General features: G+C 40.1%; 1 protein-coding gene across 1 annotated transcript in view; it reads left to right on the top strand.

Moving 5' to 3' along the window:
* Positions 1 to 20,678, top strand: part of LOC121069824 (melanopsin-like) — a 60,517-nt gene that overhangs the window by 5,719 nt on the left and 34,120 nt on the right. Inside the window, exons 5-10 of the mRNA XM_040556316.1 lie at positions 7,355 to 7,497; positions 9,361 to 9,494; positions 10,860 to 11,063; positions 11,501 to 11,672; positions 13,467 to 13,622; positions 14,636 to 14,743. Of these exons, the coding sequence (XP_040412250.1) occupies positions 7,364 to 7,497; positions 9,361 to 9,494; positions 10,860 to 11,063; positions 11,501 to 11,672; positions 13,467 to 13,622; positions 14,636 to 14,743 (908 nt within the window). The 5' untranslated portion in view covers positions 7,355 to 7,363. The remainder of the gene's footprint in view (positions 1 to 7,354; positions 7,498 to 9,360; positions 9,495 to 10,859; positions 11,064 to 11,500; positions 11,673 to 13,466; positions 13,623 to 14,635; positions 14,744 to 20,678) is intronic.

Raw genomic sequence — 20,678 nt, 5'->3', positions numbered from 1 at the left:
CAACAACAACCCCATGCAACACTACAGGCTTGGGGCAGAGTGGCTGGAAAGCTGTGCAGAGGAAAAGGGTCTGGGGGTGTTGGTCAGTGCTCACCTGAACATGAGCCAGCAGTGTGCCCAGGTGGCCAAGAAGGCCAACAACATCCTGGCCTGTGTCAGGAATAGTGTAGCCAGCAGGACCAGGGAGGTGATCGTCCCCCCGTACTCTGCTCTGGTGAGGCCGCACCTCAGGTACTGTGTTCAGCTTTGGGCCCCTCACTACAAGAAGGACATCGAGGCCCTGGAGCGTGTCCAGAGAAGGGCTACAAAGCTGGCAAAGGGCCTGGAGCACAAGTCCTGTGAGGAGCGGCTGAGGGAGCTGGGGTTGTTGTGTCTGGAGAAGAGGAGGCTCAGGGGAGACCTCATTGCTCTCTACAGCTACCTGAAAGGAAGGTGTGGGAAGCTGGGGGTCAGCCTCTTCTCACAGATAGCCAGTGATAGGATTAGAGGGAATGGCCTCAAGTTGCACCAGGGGAGGTTCAGGTTGGAAATGAGGAGACATTTCTTCTCAGAAAGAGCAGTCAGACATTGGAAGGGGTTGCCCAGGGAAGTGGTGGAGTCCCTGTCCCAGGAGGTGTTTAAGGAAAGGTTGGACGTGGTGCTTAGGGACATGGTTTAGTGGGTGACATTGATGGTAGGGTGATGGTTGTACCAGATGATCTTGGAGGTCTTTTCCAACCTTAATTATTCTATGATTCTATGCTTCTCATGGTATTGACAACTTATAAATAATTCATTTTTTTCTTGGCTTTATGTTTGGGTTGCATTCTGCTGTGTTTTTTTTTTTCTTTGAGATTACCTACCCCCCCACACCCCACACACACAACTGTATGCTGTTAGATCGATCGCAAGTATGAGAAGTTTAAGTACAGATACCTAGGACTTGAAGAAAACATCTTTTTAAACATGATATCTTAAAGACTTATAGTCAAATTAATGGGCACTCATGTCAGGGAGACAGTTGGCATTATTTAAGTCTCTGCAGTGACCTAGTATTTGAGGCTCACAAACATGTCTTTGGTCATTTTTGTCTTGCTCCAGGCTGGGACTTGTGCACTGAGTTTTTCTGGTGACACAACAGTATTCACAGTATTTGCCACAAATGAGCCTTGAAGTCGAATAAGAAATGATTTTTCTCATTTGGTTGTCCAGTTCAGTAACAGCCCAGAAGTACTTGCTGGAATGGATTTAATTAGATATATATTTTACTACAGCAAAAATTCTCAGGGTTTTCCCTAGATTATCAAATGTGATTTTTTTTCTCTTTTTTTCTCTTTTTTTTTTTTTTTTTTTTTCTGAAGTCACAAGTGAGCTGAAACAGGACTTCTTTAAAAATTCCTCTTTGGGCACTCAAACAAATCTGCATTGATAACTGCATACCCAGTTACAACTTCCCTCTCCAAGAAAAATACACAGATTGTAATTGCTCCTTCTTGTTCTCCTCCCTAGTTTTCTGTCCCCCTTTTTGCCTCTCTCAGTTTTCCCTGCAACCCTACTTTGCACTGTAGGGCTATGACTTCTGTATGTTTCTGTAAGCAAAGAACAGTGCAAACTTACAACCTCAGTCGGGATGAACACTAGCCTAGGTATGGACCAGATGTGTGATTTCTAGTGCTCAACTGCCTCTGCTAGCTGTCCTGTTGTACTAGGCACTGGCAGTTCCTCTCCTTGTTTGTCACTTTTGGATGAGATGCATCACATTCACAGTTCAGTTTGTTAAACCAATTGTCGTTTTGATCAAATGTGCACTATAAATGTGTTTGAGTGTTTCTGATGTTGGCAAGTGAACCGATTGGAACAAATTGTGGAAGAGAAGTGTTGCCCAGTGACTGATAGAGAAAGTAACTTTTCCACTTGTGGATGTTTGTGGTTTGATTTGACTCTGCATGTCAAATTAATCCCTACTTACTCTATGGTGTTGTAGTTGCAGTACTGTTAAACAGAACAAGAAAAGTTGTGGGTTATTTTTTAAATTATTTTTTAGTAATTAAAGCTATTTATATGATACTGTTATTAATGTTATAATTATTAATATTTCCCATAATTATTTAATATTCATTAAGAATCTGTCCATCACTGGCTCTAGTAGAGTTACCACATAGCAACTATCTTCCATTTGCTGATTCAAGAATTCATACATACAAGATATTCATTAAGCACCAAATTTTGTCATCATTTCAAACCAGGAGGTTCTTCATACTGAAATAGCCCCTTACATGGACACTCAGTGAAATTACAAGGGACTTGGCAAGTATTACCTGGTAGCTGTTTTTGTTCAACAAACTGCCTCAAAACCAAGTGCAGACTGACATGGGGATGGCTCCCCATAAATATTGCTCCCATGCATAAATATTGTGTTGTTTTTTTTCTTTAAATTTTCAAGTTGTGCCTGAATAGGCATGAGTTTGTTGTTTTGTTTTGTACAGTAAAATTGTGTTCTGCTTTGTGAATCTGTGTAGCAGATGCGCACAGAGAAGCTGCTATGCTGTTAATTCACTTTCTTGTTAGTGCACGTTAATCCTCTATGTAAGCAATCCCTTAAGCTCATTTTACTGTAAATCATCTCTACAAGATGAGCTTATATCCATGACAAAAATCAGAGCATAACTAAGGCTTTATGTACTCTTATCCATGTAATGCCTATCACATCAGTGTTTCTGAATTTGATCTATTATTTCCTACCCCTACCCATTGAATCAGACCTGCCCTTTCTTTCCCATTTTAACCAAATATATTGCCTTCTGCATTGCAATCTTTATTAATCTCCCCAGCTGGGAGACAGAAACAGATGGCTGTAATTATTTGGACGTTGTTTTATCACTAAAAATCAAATTACAAAAGCTCTCGTAGAATAACTTTCCTCGTCTGTTAAGTTTTCCATCTTTATTTTGGGAGAAATAGACCAAGTTTATTTTTATGTCTGGTGCCTGCTTCCTTTGCCAGCTAGTTGAGGGACAGCTGTTAATTGTTTATCCTCCATTTGCCTGCAGATCTATTGGTTTCCCTGCCAAGAAAGCCCTCTAAACAGCCACGTAGGTGACAGCTTTTTGATGTTGTAGTCACATCGCATATAAGAGTATGGCCACATTGTGATTTATGCGAGTTGTCAGGTCCAACATCTTGTACAGTCAAAATGCAAGTGATTGTAAGATTAATTTAGAAGGAGCCAAAGAAAGTGAGCACAGGATAGGCAAGTATGCCAGAAGCTGGCCCTGGTGCAATTACTGGCATTCTTCATGGACTGCTTGTTTACATTTCTATTTTTGTGTGAAATAATCAGGTCATTATGGACAGTGTCTTTAAAATCTACACTCAGGAAATGGATGTGTCTTCAGCAGGGGACTTATGATTCAGCCTTAAGACCACAAAGGCAGAAGACAAAGCCAACCTGGGGGAAAAATGGATAGGTGAAAACATCTCATGTGAGCCCTTGAAAATTCGCTTCACCCATTAAAGAGTGAATATATCTGCTGAACAAAATGTAATGTCTTCCTTCATTATCTCTTAAATCATGTCATTATGGAGAAGGAGCCTGACTGGCTTATACAGAACAGGCTCTTCATCCTCTTTTATGTGGCCATGATGATACAGAGCACCCACAAGCACAGTTCATTGGGCTAGTTGTGCTGAATCCAGAGCAGCCACACAACACCATAGCAGTGTGAAAAGCTCAAGCTGGGGGAAGCATCTTGCAGCGCATCTTTAAACTTTGTTTTTGCAAGTTTTCCAACTGCATGCTCAGAGGGTCTAAGTTCACTGTTAATAAAATGAAAATACAGCCTGAAGTAAAACCACATAGTGTATTCCAGTAGTTAGCGAGCAATGGCAAGAGATGGATACAAAATATGTACTTTGCCAAATCTAAAACGTGAGACCCTTCCACCAGTATAAACCATTTTTTTCTTTTTTGCTCATTCATACCAGCTGACACTAACCATATATCATGTTGGTGCTAAAAGAGAATAATATAAACCAAACCTGTAAGACCACAACATTGACTGTACTGAACATGACCTGCTGTGCTTAGCTGCTGTTTTGGTTACTAAGTCATCTGGAAAATTTTGTAATGGTTACATTGGTTTTCTGAGGGTTGGGAAGAGTCACAGCAGTTTGGAATATTCTTTCATAGTTCAATTTTATTCTTACTACTCAGGAGAAAGTATAAGTACTGGAAAAATATATAGGGCTGTAACAGCTTTTGAGAATACCAGCAAAAGCAGCTTCTCATTACAGTGCATGACCAGGGCTTCAAATTTTTTTTTTTGTTTGTTTCTAGTCCTCATCCTAATATAGTAAATATTTACATTAGCAAGTATTTAGCTTGTTAATTGAAATTACCATAAAGAACAGCTTCTCAGAGATAGGGTTGTAGGAAAAGTGAAGAGGCTTCCATGAATATCCTAAAGCCTTGTTTTTCTCCCATCGAGTTATTATGTGCTGAGAAAGGGTCTATATTAGAAAAGCAGCATTTATTCAAGAGAATAGAGTTTAAATTCTCAACCTTAAGAGTATTTAAATCTTTTGCTTATCTTTTTCTTTTGTTGAACTCTGCCAAACCAGTGAAATATGTGACTAAAATGAGGTATAAATTCTCTTTGATTAGCTTTGGAGCCATTTGTATTATTTTTTCCTGTTTTATTTAAGGAATTTCCAGTAGTTTAATGGAACTACTTTTTATAAAAGGTTAAGGCTTTCTGTTGGAAAAATATACATATGTATACACATATGCATCAGCACATTTATCTTCTTAGATCCATATTACAGTGTTATAAATGGTTCTGCCTTTATCAGCTTGTCACATTTTGTACAGCTGGATTCCAGCCATGTACTTTGTTATCAAGGAAGCACTGAGAGAGTGAATAAGTAGTCGTCATCTCATTCAGATCTTAATGTTGCTTTTGCTGCTGTTAACATAACAGCAAAAACAGCTGTGATATTTTATGGCCTTCTCTGAAGGCAAGATACCTTCTCCAAAGCTTGTGTTCATCCAACAGCCCTCACTTTAGAGGCTTGCTGAGATCGCAGGCGTTGTGAAATCCCCAGTATTTACTGCGTTTCAGATTTCAGTCTGTAAGCATCACTAGTTTATGTTTTGTTCAGTACTGCCAGCAAACTGTCATCCGAATTTACAAATTGTGACATTTTTCAGCTTTTAGACAGAGCTCACCACTAGTAGCTGAATAAATGGGGCTAGAGCATCCAAGTTGGCTTCTCCTCAGCAGAGAGATAAGGAGAGCCACCTTTGGGTGTGAACTATATTGCAGTTGGTTTCTCAAAAGAGTTTCTGCAACAGTGAGCTTCCATATGAAGAAGTAAAGCATAATATGTATGACAGGCAAGTACTTACTTGTCCTGAATCTTACCCCTCTGCATCGAGGTAAATCCTAAGCAAGTTTAATAGATAAGAAGGAAAGGGAGAAAAAATGTCTCTTGTTTTCTCACCCACTTTTAGCCTCTTTAGCCTGCACTGTCATAAACAAGGCAGGGTTCTGATATAGTGCACACATTCTATTAAGAAGATTAGATCTGAGGGAAGAGGAGAGGAGTTTATCATGGATCTTTGCACGCCACAGCCCTGAAGTGGCCCAGACAGCATTCTTCTGAAAGCATGAAGCTACCTGTGCTTGCTGCCACCAAACAGCCATGATTATGTTTCCCCACTGGGCCAGCTTCCCATGTACTGCTTGCTCTTACACTACTAGCTCTCATCCCCCACCCCCAACTCCCACCCTTATAAATGTAGCATTTTTAAGAGAAATGCTATGCAAGGTGACATTTTTGCTTGCTGCTTAACCACAGGGAATGTCAGTGACACTCCTCATTGCGATTAGCAACAGCAGATGCTTCCTTTGATTACTTTCTGCTACAATAAGGATGATATTGCTGGTGCGGTGCTGCTTTGGAGGATGCCATTTTTTTATGGGTAGACTCTGCCAGACCACTGAGAAAGCCTGAAATCATCTTTCTGCTTTGAAGCAATAGTTTTTGTACAATTTAAGACACTGCTTCAGCACCGGGGACTTTGTTCTCACCATTTCTGCTCCATTGTTTTATGGATGCACAGGACATGCTATGCATCTCACTCCCTATTACTGAAAACATTGTACACAATTAGCATGGTAATGCCCATGGCTAGAAAACTGCCGCTGTGCAAGGAAGGAGCTGATGTGCATGCACTTCATAGGTAAGCGAGGAATAATAAAAGGCAGAAAGGAGAAAAAGCGGTGTAGGAGATCATGGAAACTGGAAAGTAGAAACCACAGAGAATTCTCACCGTTTCCAAATGGTCCCTTCAATATCTCCAGCTGGGTGATGTTTGTCATTTTGAACCTGTTCATCTTGAAGCTTGTTTACCTGACTTGGTAAATAAAAATTGCCAGCAGGCTGGCGATTTGGACTCTACTCATTGATAACACTAATGAGAGCTGAGTGGATTAGCTGTAGGCTGTCCTGCCACTGTGTTCAGCCAGTGGTAAGTCTGAATTTGTTTCAAAAAATACACAGATGGTTGTTTTTCTTCACGCGCTGGTGATAAAGAGCAGTGAAAGAGGTGTCAAGGCTATTTGATGTATTTGCACTTACACAGGCATTGCTATTGCTGCTGTGTTTTTCCTCTGCTGTCCTGCCTTTCCCATGATGGTTTCCCAGTTTTTACGTTACGGTAAGTCTGCATAGGCGGCTTGGGGGTGTTTGGGCGATTTTAATGTTTGTAATTGTGAAGGCTGAGGGAGGGATTTCAGAAAACCACAGTGTGGTTGAGGTTGGAAGTGACCTCTGGAGGTTATCTGGTCCAACCCACCTGTTCAAACAGGGCCACCTAGAACAGGTTGCCCAGGATCACTTCCAAGGAGGGAGACCCTGTGACCTCTCAGGGCACCTTAGCAGTCTTCCAACAAACGTGAAAGTATGATGGGCTATTCCTTGTTGAACTGATCCTTGTGTTGTGTCAGCTAGTTCTGCATCCCAAAGTGTAGCAGTTACCTTTAGCACTTTTTATGTTAGCTTGTCTTTTCTTTTTTCACATCAGCACCAAAACGATTCCCTTAAAATTATTCCAGTCAGTTTTGCCTGTTGTTGCTGTTGGGGGTTTGTGTGTGTGTGTGTTCTGTTTTGTTCTGTAGTGGTAAACAAAACAATGAAGGCTACTTGAAGGACACTTGATTTACAGGGGATGTGATAACATCACAGATGTGTCTATTTGATTTGGAAGCGAGTGCTCTGCCTCCATTCACCAGTTTGATGTGCTGAGCAAGTGTCCCCTGGAATACATGTTTTGAATGTGCTCAGTTCTCCTTTTCTTCTGTCTCCCATCCAGGATTTGAGCATGGCCACCCAGCAACAGTCTGTGACCAAGGCGGAGATCCCTGACCATGTTCTTTACACTGTAGGAACATGTGTTCTTGTTATCGGCTCTATTGGCATCATAGGAAACCTCCTAGTTCTCTATGCATTTTACAGGTATTTCCTTCACGGTTAATCTGACTTGCCTTGTAGTTTGTTTGTGCCTGTGGGCAGATGTTCTGCACTGATTTCCTCTTGGATTAAATCTCCAAGCAAAGGCTGATGGCATCAATGACATACATCCCACATGCATCCATGCACATCACTGATATACTCCCACATAAATTACTCATGTTTTAAGGAATCTAAGAAAATAAAGAGATAAATATACAGAACCTTGTTTAGTAATACTTCTAATGAAAAACTTAAAGAAAAGTTTGATACTTTTAATAATAGAAACAGCAGTCCCTACGTTGCAGACTGCTTCACTCCCCCTGCAGAGTTTGCAGGTTATTTGACAAAAAATGATGCTCTTCCAATCAGCCTAGACTGTCCTGCAGCTAGAGTATGCAAAAAGCTCATGAAAAAAATAAATAGCTGCCTTCAACCCCACACAGTGTTGCTAGATTTCCAATCCTTCTTGCTCGCTGTTTGCTGTCATTATGCATTTTGATGCTGAGTGGGTCTACAATGACAGAAACACCAGTGGGGTTAGAATCAAGCTTTAGTTTACTATTCTTAAATGTTTAAGCTGAAAAAGTAAGTATAGTTGATTTGAATAGCTGGGTTTTATATGAGGGAGAAAACTGAATTTCTTGCAGCTGTAGATCGTTTCATGATTTTTGCAGCACAAGCTCTCAAATTTTCTTGAAATTTGTTTGTTTTAGCTGGCAAAATGAAAGCATTAAGCTGTCGAAGTAGAAGACTCTCCATAGGCAGATGAACACCTGCAAAGACATGAGTTCTGCACCCCTCTCACCCAGTTATTGCAGACAGTTATGAAAGCCGTGACTTTATTAGTCATCTCAACACTTCTGCAACTATCTTAATTTCTCAGTATTCATTTATTAATAAGAGGAAAGGAATTCCTGCTAGTTGCAAATATTGGTATTTCAGAAGCACATCTGAGAGGCCTCAATTGATTGGCTGAAGAAGGCACTCAGAGAAAAGAAGATTCATTTCAAGCTATTGAGAATTGCTGCATGCAGTTTCCAAGAATAAAGCTATTTATGAAGTCCTCTATTTATTAAGTCCTCTTTGCACATTCTGTTGAATATAGGAAGCAAAGATGCCTCTCTCTGTACCTGGCACTGTGAAAAGTCCTGAGTTCAAACTCTAGGTATCATGGCTTTTACTTCTCCATGCAAGCAAAACAGTTCCCCTTTGAGGGACTAGCAGTTCAGCATTACACCTTCTTAGTATATTCATCAGAATTGCCAGCTGTAAGGTAAAGGTGAGGTGAACTCATGAATTCATGTACCTTGTGGGGCTAATATTTGATCAGAACAATAAGGGAATATTCAACCATATAATGCAAAGTAAGAGAGAGGTTCTTTATTCCATTACCAGTATCTTTTCTCCTCTTAGCCAGAGCCAAGGGTAGTCTCAAATACCAGTTGATGGATTCCTAAAAGGTTGTAACTCCAGATTACCAAAAGCAGGTTCTTCTGCTCTTTAACCTGTGTCAGAGCCTGGGTTTGCACTGTGCAGCACATGCTTGGTGTTGGTGCACTTACAGGGACCCTAGGAAAGAGGCAGACTGCTCTTCCCTGAACAAAGCCATATTTTTCAAAATAGCTGGAATTCTCCTCTGCTGGTTGAGGAAAGGATCCATTTTATCCCCCCTGCATTTGTCAGTCACCATTTTGAAATGACTACATCTATAGTTGTAGTAACTGACAGGTGGCTGGCAATTGATGGTGGCATACAACCACCCATTCCACCTGGAGAGTGTTTGTTTATGCTAGTAAGTAAAGCTATGAACTTACTGATTGTTCATTTAGTCTATTTAAAGTCATGTGTTTCTCATCTGTTTTTAAGCAACAAGAAGCTGAGGACGCCCCAAAACTACTTTATAATGAATTTGGCTGTGAGCGACTTCCTGATGTCAGCTTCTCAGGCACCAATGTGCTTTGTCAACAGCTTGCACAGAGGGTGGATCCTTGGAGATATAGGTACTTTTCAACACTAATTCATCCCTCAGCAACTCCACACTGCCTGCATCCTGTTTTAGCACTAACAGTCTAGGCTTGTGCAATGGAAAGAACTGAACAAGACTCTGTGGTGACAACCCAGGTTCTTAACATGATCGTTCCACATGATGGCACATATTTTGTGTCATCTTTATTTTGGAAAGAAAGTAGTCAACAACAACACGTAAATCAAGTGATTCTTTAGGTTGTAAGGGCAGATGCCATGGCTAAAGATGGGTAGAAAAATCTTATTAAGTCATAAATATTTTTCCTTATTAGTTTAAGAACGGGTAACCATTTAGAAATGTATGTTGATATCCACTAACATTCTCCCTAGGAATCTCACACTTAATTAAAAGATTTAAATAACAATAGTCAGTTGAGGAGTGTCTGTGAATATAAATTCTGCAAATTTAAGGATATTTTCAGTCTCGCTTATGCCGTTAGGTAAAAGTAGACCACATCTTATTTACTTAGTATAAATTATCACGCTGCCACAAATTAAACCATTGATTTAGGTTGAGTGGGATTTGGCCCTTAATTGGGGATTACTTTAAAAGTATGTTTTAAGATTGAATTTGGTATTGCAACTGTCTGCCATTCCTCATGGGCTATTGCCTGGAACCACATGGGGTGACACCGGATCTCAAGTAGTGAGGGATCATTTAACACAGGTTTCTGAATCAGGTTTGGTACAGTGTAACTCCACAACTTTTCATCTGCTAGTCCAATGCCTGAGTGCAAAGAGGAGGGGAAAATTTGTTTCAGTTAAAAATATATGTATATAAATAAATATAAAATATAAATATTTTATTAAGTGCTGCATTTAATAGGAGCTGGAGCTATGTTTTACAGCTAGTCTTTTAGCCATCAAATTTAAACTGCTCCTACATTTTGAAGCCATATAAACCAAAGTCATTTTCTGAGACATCCATTTGTCATTAGCAGACAGATATCTGCTGCAGCCTGTTAAGATCAATATATTGGGCAACAGTCCAGGAAAAAGTAACATTAATTAGACTGGATTTTCTTTGAGGCAGTTTTCCATTGACAAAAGGTTCCCAGCTGCAGCCCATGGTGGAGAGTAGGACTTGTTAATAAAATACAAATGCACATGTTAACATTTGTGTTTTTCCTAATGAACACTTAATAATTATGCAATTGCGAGGCTAAGAATATTCTTTTAATGGGAGAGAATCTCTGAGCCAAGTTAAACTCCCCCCCCTCACCCCCCCCAAAAAAAAAAAAAAAAAAAAAAGTAAATAAATTTGTCATGTCAGACTGTGAGAGAAAACAAATATCTGTTTAAGAAAAGAAAAAAACTGACATTGCCATTTTCTGCTTCAGGTTGTGACTTGTATGCTTTCTGTGGAGCACTCTTTGGAATAACCTCGATGATGACCCTGTTAGCTATTTCTGTTGACCGCTACCTGGTGATCACCAAGCCCCTGCGATCCATCCAGTGGACCTCAAAGAAACGCACCATGCAGATCATTGCTGTCGTGTGGCTGTACTCACTGGGGTGGAGTGTGGCCCCACTCTTCGGGTGGAGTATGTCATCTGCTTGCTCTCTCTTCTAGTGTTCCGTGCACGGTCTGTATTGCCTTGCTCAGGATATGAAAAAATAAGATTTCAGAAAAGTTCTTGGATGGATGCATAGATACTGCCTTGTGGTTTGCTGTCATACCATATTATCTATGTTTATTGCAGTGCAGTGCCCTGATTTTTTGTTTGTTTTTGTTTTGCCCTGGGCTCTGTTCAAGAAGATCAAGCTGCAGACCGTGATTTAGGTATACCTGAGAGTCTGGCAGTCAGGACCATTTCTCCATGTGTGCACTTGCATTCTCAGATCACGCATTATAATACAGCCAACGTAGCTCTTGACTATCTGTACAGCATGACATTTATTTTGATCACTCAGTTGTTGGATTGGTGACTAAACAAGCTTTGGGCGTATGTGCAAATAACATATTCCATGTATTTCATAGGTTCCTATGTGCCTGAGGGCTTGATGATTTCCTGTACATGGGACTATGTAACCTACTCCCCTGCAAACAGAAGTTACACCATGATTTTATGCTTCTGTGTATTTTTTATTCCCCTGATAATAATATTCCATTGCTACTTACTTATGTTCCTGGCCATAAGAAGTACCGGCAGGTAAGCTGAAATATGTAAAACTCCTTTTTTCTTGTATTAGAAGATTTTCTCAAATTAGGATGCAGTTAAATCTAAATCTAAAATTAATCTGAATTGAAATTGGAGATAAAGTGGCAGAGTTAAACTAACTAAGTAAAGTTAACTAACAGCTGCAGCTGAAGAAATAATTTTGCCAGTGTAAAAAATGGAAAGGATATGCATTTTGGAGTAGAGGACAAAGTAGTCTCAGGTAGTTCTAATCTTAGCCCAGAGTGTGGTAATTAATAGTACTTCAGATAATTTGATAGTTTTGACGTTTTGTATTTCAGATTTGCAATAAAAGGAACATGGTTCCTGTGCACTCCAGTATGGTTGTCAGCCCCAAGGGTCATCCTAAATAGTATGTAGCAATGGGAGCATCACCTACCTGTGAGCTGCTCTATAAGTGTAACAGTCCTCAGATTTTTGACAGCTTTATTTAAGACAGGCATCCCAGAAAACCCTGTGCTTCACTAAAGCAGATAAATACCCCCCCCCACAAAATTTGGCTACGTTTGTTAGGACTCTTCTTTTTTTTTTTTTTTTTTTTTTTTTTTTTTCCCTCCAAAAGCCTTGGTTTATATTTGTAGGGTTGAAGTAAAAATTCAAGAGGGTGCTAGATCTGTAAAGGAATTTCATTTTGTCAGCTTGTTTCCTCTAATGAGAATATTACTTGTCTGTTGTCTGATCCAACACCATCTGAAGTTGTGAGCCATTCCTGCTGCTTGCAGTGTCATCACCTCCAGTGGCTTATTTCTATGCCTATTTGCAAGCACTTGTTGAAGTTATTTGGGTGTTTTTACTTGGCAAAGGCTATTACAAACATGTAGCTATATACCTAAATTGAAGTTCTTACTGAACTCTATTTCTGGCCTTGTGTTTTTTTTGGTTGTTGTTTATTGTTTGTGTGCTCTATGTTTACATATCTGATACCAAATGAAGGAGGAAAGATTGCATCCTTAACACAGTGTCCATGAAGCACAGTGTCCATAAGATTTTTCTATGCCTTTCACTCACAATACAGTAAACTCACTTTATAGGTATGGTCACAGTATATCAGGAGGCAGTTTGTTACCCTGCTGGCTGGTAATTATTGTCTTCAACTTGAAACAGGTCTTCCTTTAACAACACTGATATGTAGAAGTTATTTCTATGATAAATTACATAAAATAACTTTATTTTTCTTTATTTACTTTTTAATTAAAGTGTAGGGTGTTTTTCTGATGTGTGAAGAGGAATTGATGTGAGGCTTTTTGGCAGAAATACTTGGCAAAAATATTTTGACAAAACTGTTAGTGAGTAAACCTGCAGGGAAGTAAAAATGTCTCCCTAAGTGTTTTGGGCTGTGTTCCTCAGAGTAGTGAGGCTATTCCAGCACATGTTACTCAGTAAGCTGGATTTTCTCCCTTGAAAATGAAAAGTCATCAGATTTCATTTTTGCATCCAACTGTGCTTTTCCTTGCTTCACCTCTGAGAGCAACGAGGGGTAGGGGATATCTGTGTGTCAGCATAAGGACATGTCAGCACCATTCTGTAGTCCCAGTGGTTTCTCTAGCTCAGTCCCACAGGCAGACTGAGCCCAAACAAAATGCCTGGGACCATACTACATTAATTATGTTCTAGATTTTTAACTATCAGAGGACAAAAGAAGAGTGAGAGCAGGAAAGATGCAATCTGCTTCATTTTTGCACTTAGAGACATTGCACCTAGCTTCTTCACAGGATGGTGCTGATGTATCTGTGTGGTTTTTGTTTTGTTTTGTTTTTTTCCTTACAGAGATGTTCAAAAGCTAGGGTCCTGCAGCCGGAAATCCTACCTCTCTCAGTCCATGAAGAATGAATGGAAATTGGCCAAAATTGCTTTTGTGGTCATCATTGTGTATGTCTTGTCCTGGTCTCCATATGCTTGTGTCACTTTGATTGCCTGGGCAGGGTAAGTGGAAACATAATTCAAAAAAGCACTTATACCAAAATGTTTATATGATTAGCATTCCTTTTTTTGGAAAGGCTTTAAGTAGTTATTAATTAGAGGTGATGCTGTGCCCTTTACTGAATCATAGAATAATCTAGGTTGGAAAAGATCTTAAAGATCATCAAGACCACCCATCAACTTGACCTACTAAGTTCCATCACTAAACTATGTCCCTTAGTGCCACCACTGTCATTGTACCACAACTATATCCTTGTGCATAAATTCAGCAAAGGGGTTATTTGTCTAGTTCTTATGTGCGTTTTTAATTATGATGCTTTATCTGTTATTTTTGGTACACATTATTTCCTCTCCCCCATGATACTTTTCTTGCATGAATTCTGGTTTCATGGAGGAGTTACCTTTTTTGTCACCTAATAAAGGGGACCTATTGTCTTGTCAGTGCCCGCACTATTCCATCGACATTAGTTGTAATTATCCTGCACTTGTGTTGATCACATGTGACAAAGAATCACTGTTGATGTTTGTAGGGTATCCAAAATATATATTTTTAAAAAATAAAGAAGTAGATTGTGACTATCTGGGAAAAGAGTTTGGCAATAAGAAATAAGCCAGAATAAAAATTAAAATCTTCTAGCAAAAGCATCCATACTGCACAGTAATGGGTGTCAGTGACCTAGCTGTAAATGCTACAGAAGGAAGAGGAAACTCAAAGCAGTGGGATGAACAGTCCCATTTTAGACTTCAAGCTTACACAGTCAGTCACATGGTTATCCCTGAATAGATAACCGATTACTTGCATGTCTTTCACCTCTTCCAAATAAATGAAACCAAGTATACACTGCCAAAAGCAAGCCTTTCATCTGAGCAAAGAATAAGTTTGAAAAATTAACTTTTCAGCAGTATTTCTTACCACAATACCACAAAGCAAAAGCAGTCAAAAAGAGTGATATGTTTCAGTAAGTTAGTATTAATTCATGGCATAGCTCCCTGTAATGATTTTTCCTTTGTTTTAGCCGAGGCAACACACTAACTCCGTATTCCAAATCTGTGCCAGCTGTTATTGCCAAAGCTTCTGCAATCTACAACCCCATCATATATGCAATAATTCACCCGAGATACAGGTACAGTAAGCGCATAGGTATGTTACAACTCTACATGCAAAGGTGCTTTTTAAAATGAACAAACAACCCCCATTCCTTCAACCTTGCCCTGTGAAGTGCATGCTCCAACCCATGGACGCTGGTGGTCAGACCCTGCCCCGTGTCCATCTGGTACAGGGGGGACTAAACTGCATGTGGAGCTCCAGATGTGGCCTCAAGAGTGGCCCGCAGAGGGTATCAGTCCCTCCCTTCATTTTTCTTTCCCCTCACATCTCTGCTCTGATGGGGCTGCATGTCACCGCAGCTAATGGGAGGACATGGTGGTGCTCAGGGTCATATCAGCTTGCCATATCAGCTAAAGAGCACTCTACAGATAATGGGTCACAACCAGTGTGGCCTATAAATCATGTCATCAAGTTGACGCAAATGTTCAAAACTTGGTTTTCTGAAGCTTCAGTACTAACTGATTTTGGGAAAAACTTGTAAGAAGCAAATAGTATCTTCACAGATATTCTGTGCCAAGTGAGTGCTCTAAGAAGCTGATAATGCAGGTGGAGATCCCCGGAAATGAGAGAGGTTTTCAAATATTCTGAATATACTGCCTTTTGGTTAGCAGGCTTTCTAACTTTGGTCAGTAAGTATTTATCTTCAAAAAGTAAAGCAAACATTTCTGAAATACTCTCCTTTGTGGAAAGAAGTCTATTCCAAAAGCTCAATTTTCATATTTATTTTGTTGTGTCAGATAAACTTTTGGAGAGCCTTTTCATTCTTTGCCTTTACCAAAAATATTAGCATTGACTTTATATATATATATATATATATACACACACACACACACACATACACGTTTCACAATACACTAATATGGTTGAGTGGGCAAAATGTGCATATTTTTACAGATATCAATTAGTATATGTTTTAACACAGAAAACTGTGCTAGCCCAGCACAACTTCACTTACAAATACCCAAACACTGTTCAGTCTCAACCAGCTGCGTGGTTAGCTAACTGTTCTTTCCTTTTTAGTTCTTTCTTAACTCTCTCACAGACAGTGAATCAGTTTCTGAGCCTAAAGGTATGAATTATGCTTTTTATCCTGGTCCTTTGCAGTTTGTTCCCGCTGAGGTGAGGTAACAGTGAGTTGTACAAAAATATCTGTATGTTGTCGAATTGATAGGAAACCTACAAGAATAAGTGAATAGAATGATAAGTTAATACCCCATAAAAGACACCTCCAATGAATCAGACACCTTTCCCTTCTCAGAAGAAGATTCATTATAATCTCCATTAATAACTTCTTTACAGCTCTCAAACATCCCAGTGGGTCTCTAAGAGACCAGCCTTCTCCAGTGTTTAGGAAAAGTGTGAGAAGTAATCACCTTGCATTGCAGAAAGGTCACCCATTTGTGTCCTCACTGTATAAAAGACTGAAATACTGCTCTTTGGGCTATCTAGGACCTGGAGATGTGTAGTATGGACACATCAAAATTATTGTCTCTTCAGTTGTGTGGTCCTAAAAGGATTTATAAAATTCTTTTGCAAGAGAATGAGACAGCATAGTGCTCTGCTGAATGGTTTCAAACAAGGACAAACTTACCCAGTGCATCCCGGAGACTGACCATTTTTGAAAGCAACATTTTTATTTAGAAATGCTCTCCCAGCTTCAGCTGAGAAACATGTTCAAGAAGTGGCAAAGTCAGTCACACCTATTAAATCTTCTAAAATACTTTCCAAAAATGCAGCAAAAGGTTTAGGGATGTGATAAATCTGGAGGAAAGACGGGGATGCCGTGGAGATAAATGTAGAATTGCCACTAGATGGCAGGGTTGGTCGTCTGCACAAGGTCTGTCTAGCCCGTGAAGTGGAAAATTTGCTGTTATATTGCCCGAAACTGTGATTTTGGAGCTGGAACATAGAGAGCTAATTGTTTTAAATATCTGATGAATGAAGGTGTGGTTGTAAATAAACAAACAAACCTTAAAGCTTTTTAGAAGGCTAGAAGAAATATACCCAGAAACGGTGACAACACGTATCTTGGTCATACAAGATATCTGCTACCTTAACTAAGACTTTTGCATCCTCCAAAAGACCTGAGTCCGTTTTAGCTTTTGAAGGTTAAAGAGTATTTTAGTTTAGAATAGAGAATGACTGCTCTCCCATGGCTTGCAGGAGTTTAATGAGAAGATATGTGTGGATGTCTGACACATTTTGAACCTGGTATTAGTTTTCTGAACCACAGCTGTTGTGTTCAGTAATTCCTTATATTGTTTTTACAAGTGTGTATTTTCAAAGCAGATACCATATAGTGTACTTCTTCAATTACTCTTTTCCTACCAGCATGGGCTTTTCCATGTAAGGCTGTATTAAGAAAAAAGGCTCATGCCAGAACAGGATTTCAGAGACTCTCTTAATTTTTTTGCCCTGCTTCTTAATTTGTATTTCAAGACATATCAACAACAGAAGTGTTTATGCAGTTGTTGTGAAGATATTTTATAGACTTGGGAGTCATCCAGTCAGGAAAAGGAGTAATGTTGTGTCCCTTGTGGTGAAACAAGCATGCAGCTTTAAAACTGAAAAAGCAGCTACATTTTGCCAACAAGTCAGCTGGTGAAAATATGTTGGCAGGACCAATTCTGCTTTAACAGTGAGTAATGAGTATGTATGTAAAGATCAACATTTCTGGATAGTTTCTGAATCTTCTAATCTTTCACATTATGCCTTTAAAGTAATTTATCCGATAATATCCTTAATGGACTAGTCTGTTCAGGCCCAAGAGTCAGGGTTTGGCAGGGGTAGTAGTAAATTGCAGTTTTGCATTGGAACTACTGAACTGTGTTAAATCTGATTTCTTTTTGAAATCTTACTTGAAAACAGTACGTAGAAATCAGGATCTAAAGAATTCAGGTACAGATAAAAATGACAGTGTAATGCTACCAAAGCAGGCTGCTATTTTGCACAGAGAATTGCTGGTGCTGCATCTTAATATCTCGACAAATCAAATGAACCCTTTTGTGGGATTTCTTTACAATAAAAAAAGTATGTTACAATGAATGTAACTGAAAATGCAATGTGGATCTCTGTGCTAACACTTGGCTTTTGAGAACTGAGAAGTTCTTAGAGGTTGTTATGTAAGCCTCCACCCACCAATTCCTACCAGTAAAAACAAACAAGCAAACAAACAAAAAACATCTGGAACATCACTGAAATTAACAAATATGTTAAAGTAAGTAAAAGCATGCAAACCTTAATTTCATGAAATGGTGTTCTGTGAGGGAAGAAAATTTCATTCCTTTAACAACCTGTATTTGAACTCTAGAGAACATTGCTTGGCTGTGTTAGTTATTGCAGGAACTTCCTTAGATTTTGGAAGTTTTAGGTTTTGTAATCATTCATTCATAGTAAAAAGGGAAATTCTGCGTCACTGTGTCCAAATTGCTTGCAATCAAGACCCAGTTTTACCAAAAAAAGAAAATAAAAAAAATAAAAATGATTTGTTCAAAATTGCTACATCAAAAATAACTGAATAATCATGAATAATTTTGATTTGCGGTATTTTCTCTAAAAGCTATTTGCAATCACAGCATATTTGACTTCAGATGATTCTTTTATTTCAGAGTAATTCAAAAATGTCATTAAATAAGCACCTCAGGTTTATACCTATTTTGTGTTTTACATATGTAGTATTAAAACCCCTTTCAAAATCCTCAGTCTACAAAATAATCCTCAACAGTCCTTTCAAATACCAGTCAAATCAAAACTCTGGTCCCTCAAGACATCAAACATATATGTTGCCCCTGAAAATTCACCATCAGACATCGATTCCTTGAACCTCCAGTGTGAGGAAGTCTCTTCACGAAATCCCACTTAACTAAGAGGATGGGATGTTTTGCATCAAGCTGAAGTTATTGAATAGTTTACAGCCCCACACAGACTGTCTTTTTCTTCTCCAGCACCATGGAGGCAGCCTCGAGCATCCCTGGCAGCTCAGTGTAGCTCTGCCAGCAGTCATCTTGGCAAAACTGGGAATGATAGTGCAGGCAGAAAACTTTCTGCTGTCCTTGTCTCCGCTGTAGGTGCTTTTTCAGTTGCCTTTGGATATAGAGAGGAACAATGTGCAGAAGTCTGAGTATACCATGATAGTTGATTTTGCCAAAGATTGGGGTTTGCTAGTGGTGGTATCATAGTGTCCCATCCTGCCTGTCCCATATCCCTCCTTCCCCTCTCCTCACCCCATCCCTTCTCCTCTCCTCTCCTTCCTCTCCTTTATTTATTTATTTTTTTTGGATCGATAAATCAGTGACCTTATGCTGTTGTCCAACAGTCACAGATTTTAATATGGGTGATCTTTTCTGAGAACTGAAATGCTGATTTAAAATTCACTAGTTAATCAATAAACCTGATAGCTATAGAATCCACAGGGGGGGGAGGAAAAGAAAGACCAAATTGTGCTAGAAGCAAGGATTTTACAATATATGTCCACTTGTATTTCAGTGTAAAGTCAATAGGCTATACATCCTCCATTGATCCATAAAGTCCTATGCATCAGTTATTTTCCATACACTCTGTTCCCACTTTGCTCCTTGACTTGTTCATCGAGCTTTGAGCCAGTATTTGCTTTGTGTCTCAGGCTGAAGTGATGTATTGCGTGACGCTGTGAAGGTATTATACTAAATTGGTTCAACACCAAGTTGGGGGGGAAGTGTTGGTCTGCCAGAGGGTAGGAAAGCCCTGCAGAGGGACCTGGACAAGTTGGATTGATGGGCAGAGGCCGATGGGATGAGGTTCCACATGGCTAAGTGCTGGGGCCTGCACTTTGGCAACAACAACCCCATGCAACACTACAGGCTTGGGGCAGAGTGGCTGGAAAGCTGTGCAGAGGAAAAGGGTCTGGGGGTGTTGGTCAGTGCTCACCTGAACATGAGCCAGCAGTGTGCCCAGATGGCCAAGAAGGCCAACGGCATCCTGGCTTGTATCAGGAATAGTGTAGCCAGCAGGACCAGGGAGGTGATCGTCCCCCTGTACTCTGCTCTGGTGAGGCCGCACCTCAAGTACTGTGTTCAGCTTTGGGCCCCTCACTACAAGAAGGACATCGAGGCCCTGGAGCGTGTCCAGAGAAGGTCTATGAAGCTGGTGAGGGCCTGGAACACAAGTCCTGTGAGGAGCGGCTGAGGGAGCTGGGGTTGTTGTGTCTGGAGAAGAGGAGGCTCGGGGGAGACCTCATTGCTCTCTACAATTACCTGAAAGGAAGGTGTGGGAAGCTGGGGGTCAGCCTCTTCTCACAGATAACCAGTGATAGGATTAGAGGGAATGGCCTCAAGTTGTGCCAGGGGAGGTTCAGGTTGGAAATGAGGAGACATTTCTTCTCAGAAAGAGCAGTCAGACATTGGAAGGGGTTGCCCAGGGAAGTGGTGGAGTCCCCGTCCCAGGAGGTGTTTAAGGAAAGGTTGGACGTGGTGCTTAGGGACATGGTTTAGTGGGTGATATTGATGGTAGGGTGATGGTTGTACCAGATGATCTTAGAGATCTTCTCCAACCTTAATGATTCTCTGAAATGCGGCTCTCTGCTTAGCATCACCTTGCCAGTCCTTGGCAGCAGTGAGGAGCAAGGCCAGCTGGCATTGCCCAAGGAAGGCTCTTGGGCTCTCTGCTCCACGCAGGCCTGGGAGGAATAGAGCTATATAACCATTACTGATGTTTTTCTTTAATGACTAAGGCATGTTTTAAGTTCTTTCAGACCTAGATCATTCTCTGTTTTGCCAGTGAAGGGCAGAAGAGGATGCTAATTCCTGACAGGAGTTTTGGGAGTTACTATGATACAAATGAATAGCAATATCTGATTTTTCTGGCCCACTCCTCCTGTGTCTTAGCACAGAGAAGACCTTCATGGTAGCTAACCTGAAAGTCTTCTGGGTTAACCTTATAACTGGAAGCAATCATGTTTTTCAAGCTATTTTCAG

Source organism: Cygnus olor, chromosome 4 (genome assembly GCF_009769625.2).
Source record: "Cygnus olor isolate bCygOlo1 chromosome 4, bCygOlo1.pri.v2, whole genome shotgun sequence".
Lineage (NCBI taxonomy): Eukaryota > Metazoa > Chordata > Aves > Anseriformes > Anatidae > Cygnus > Cygnus olor.
The sequence above is the reverse complement of the archived record's forward strand: the minus strand, read 5'-3'. Positions and strand labels throughout refer to the sequence as shown.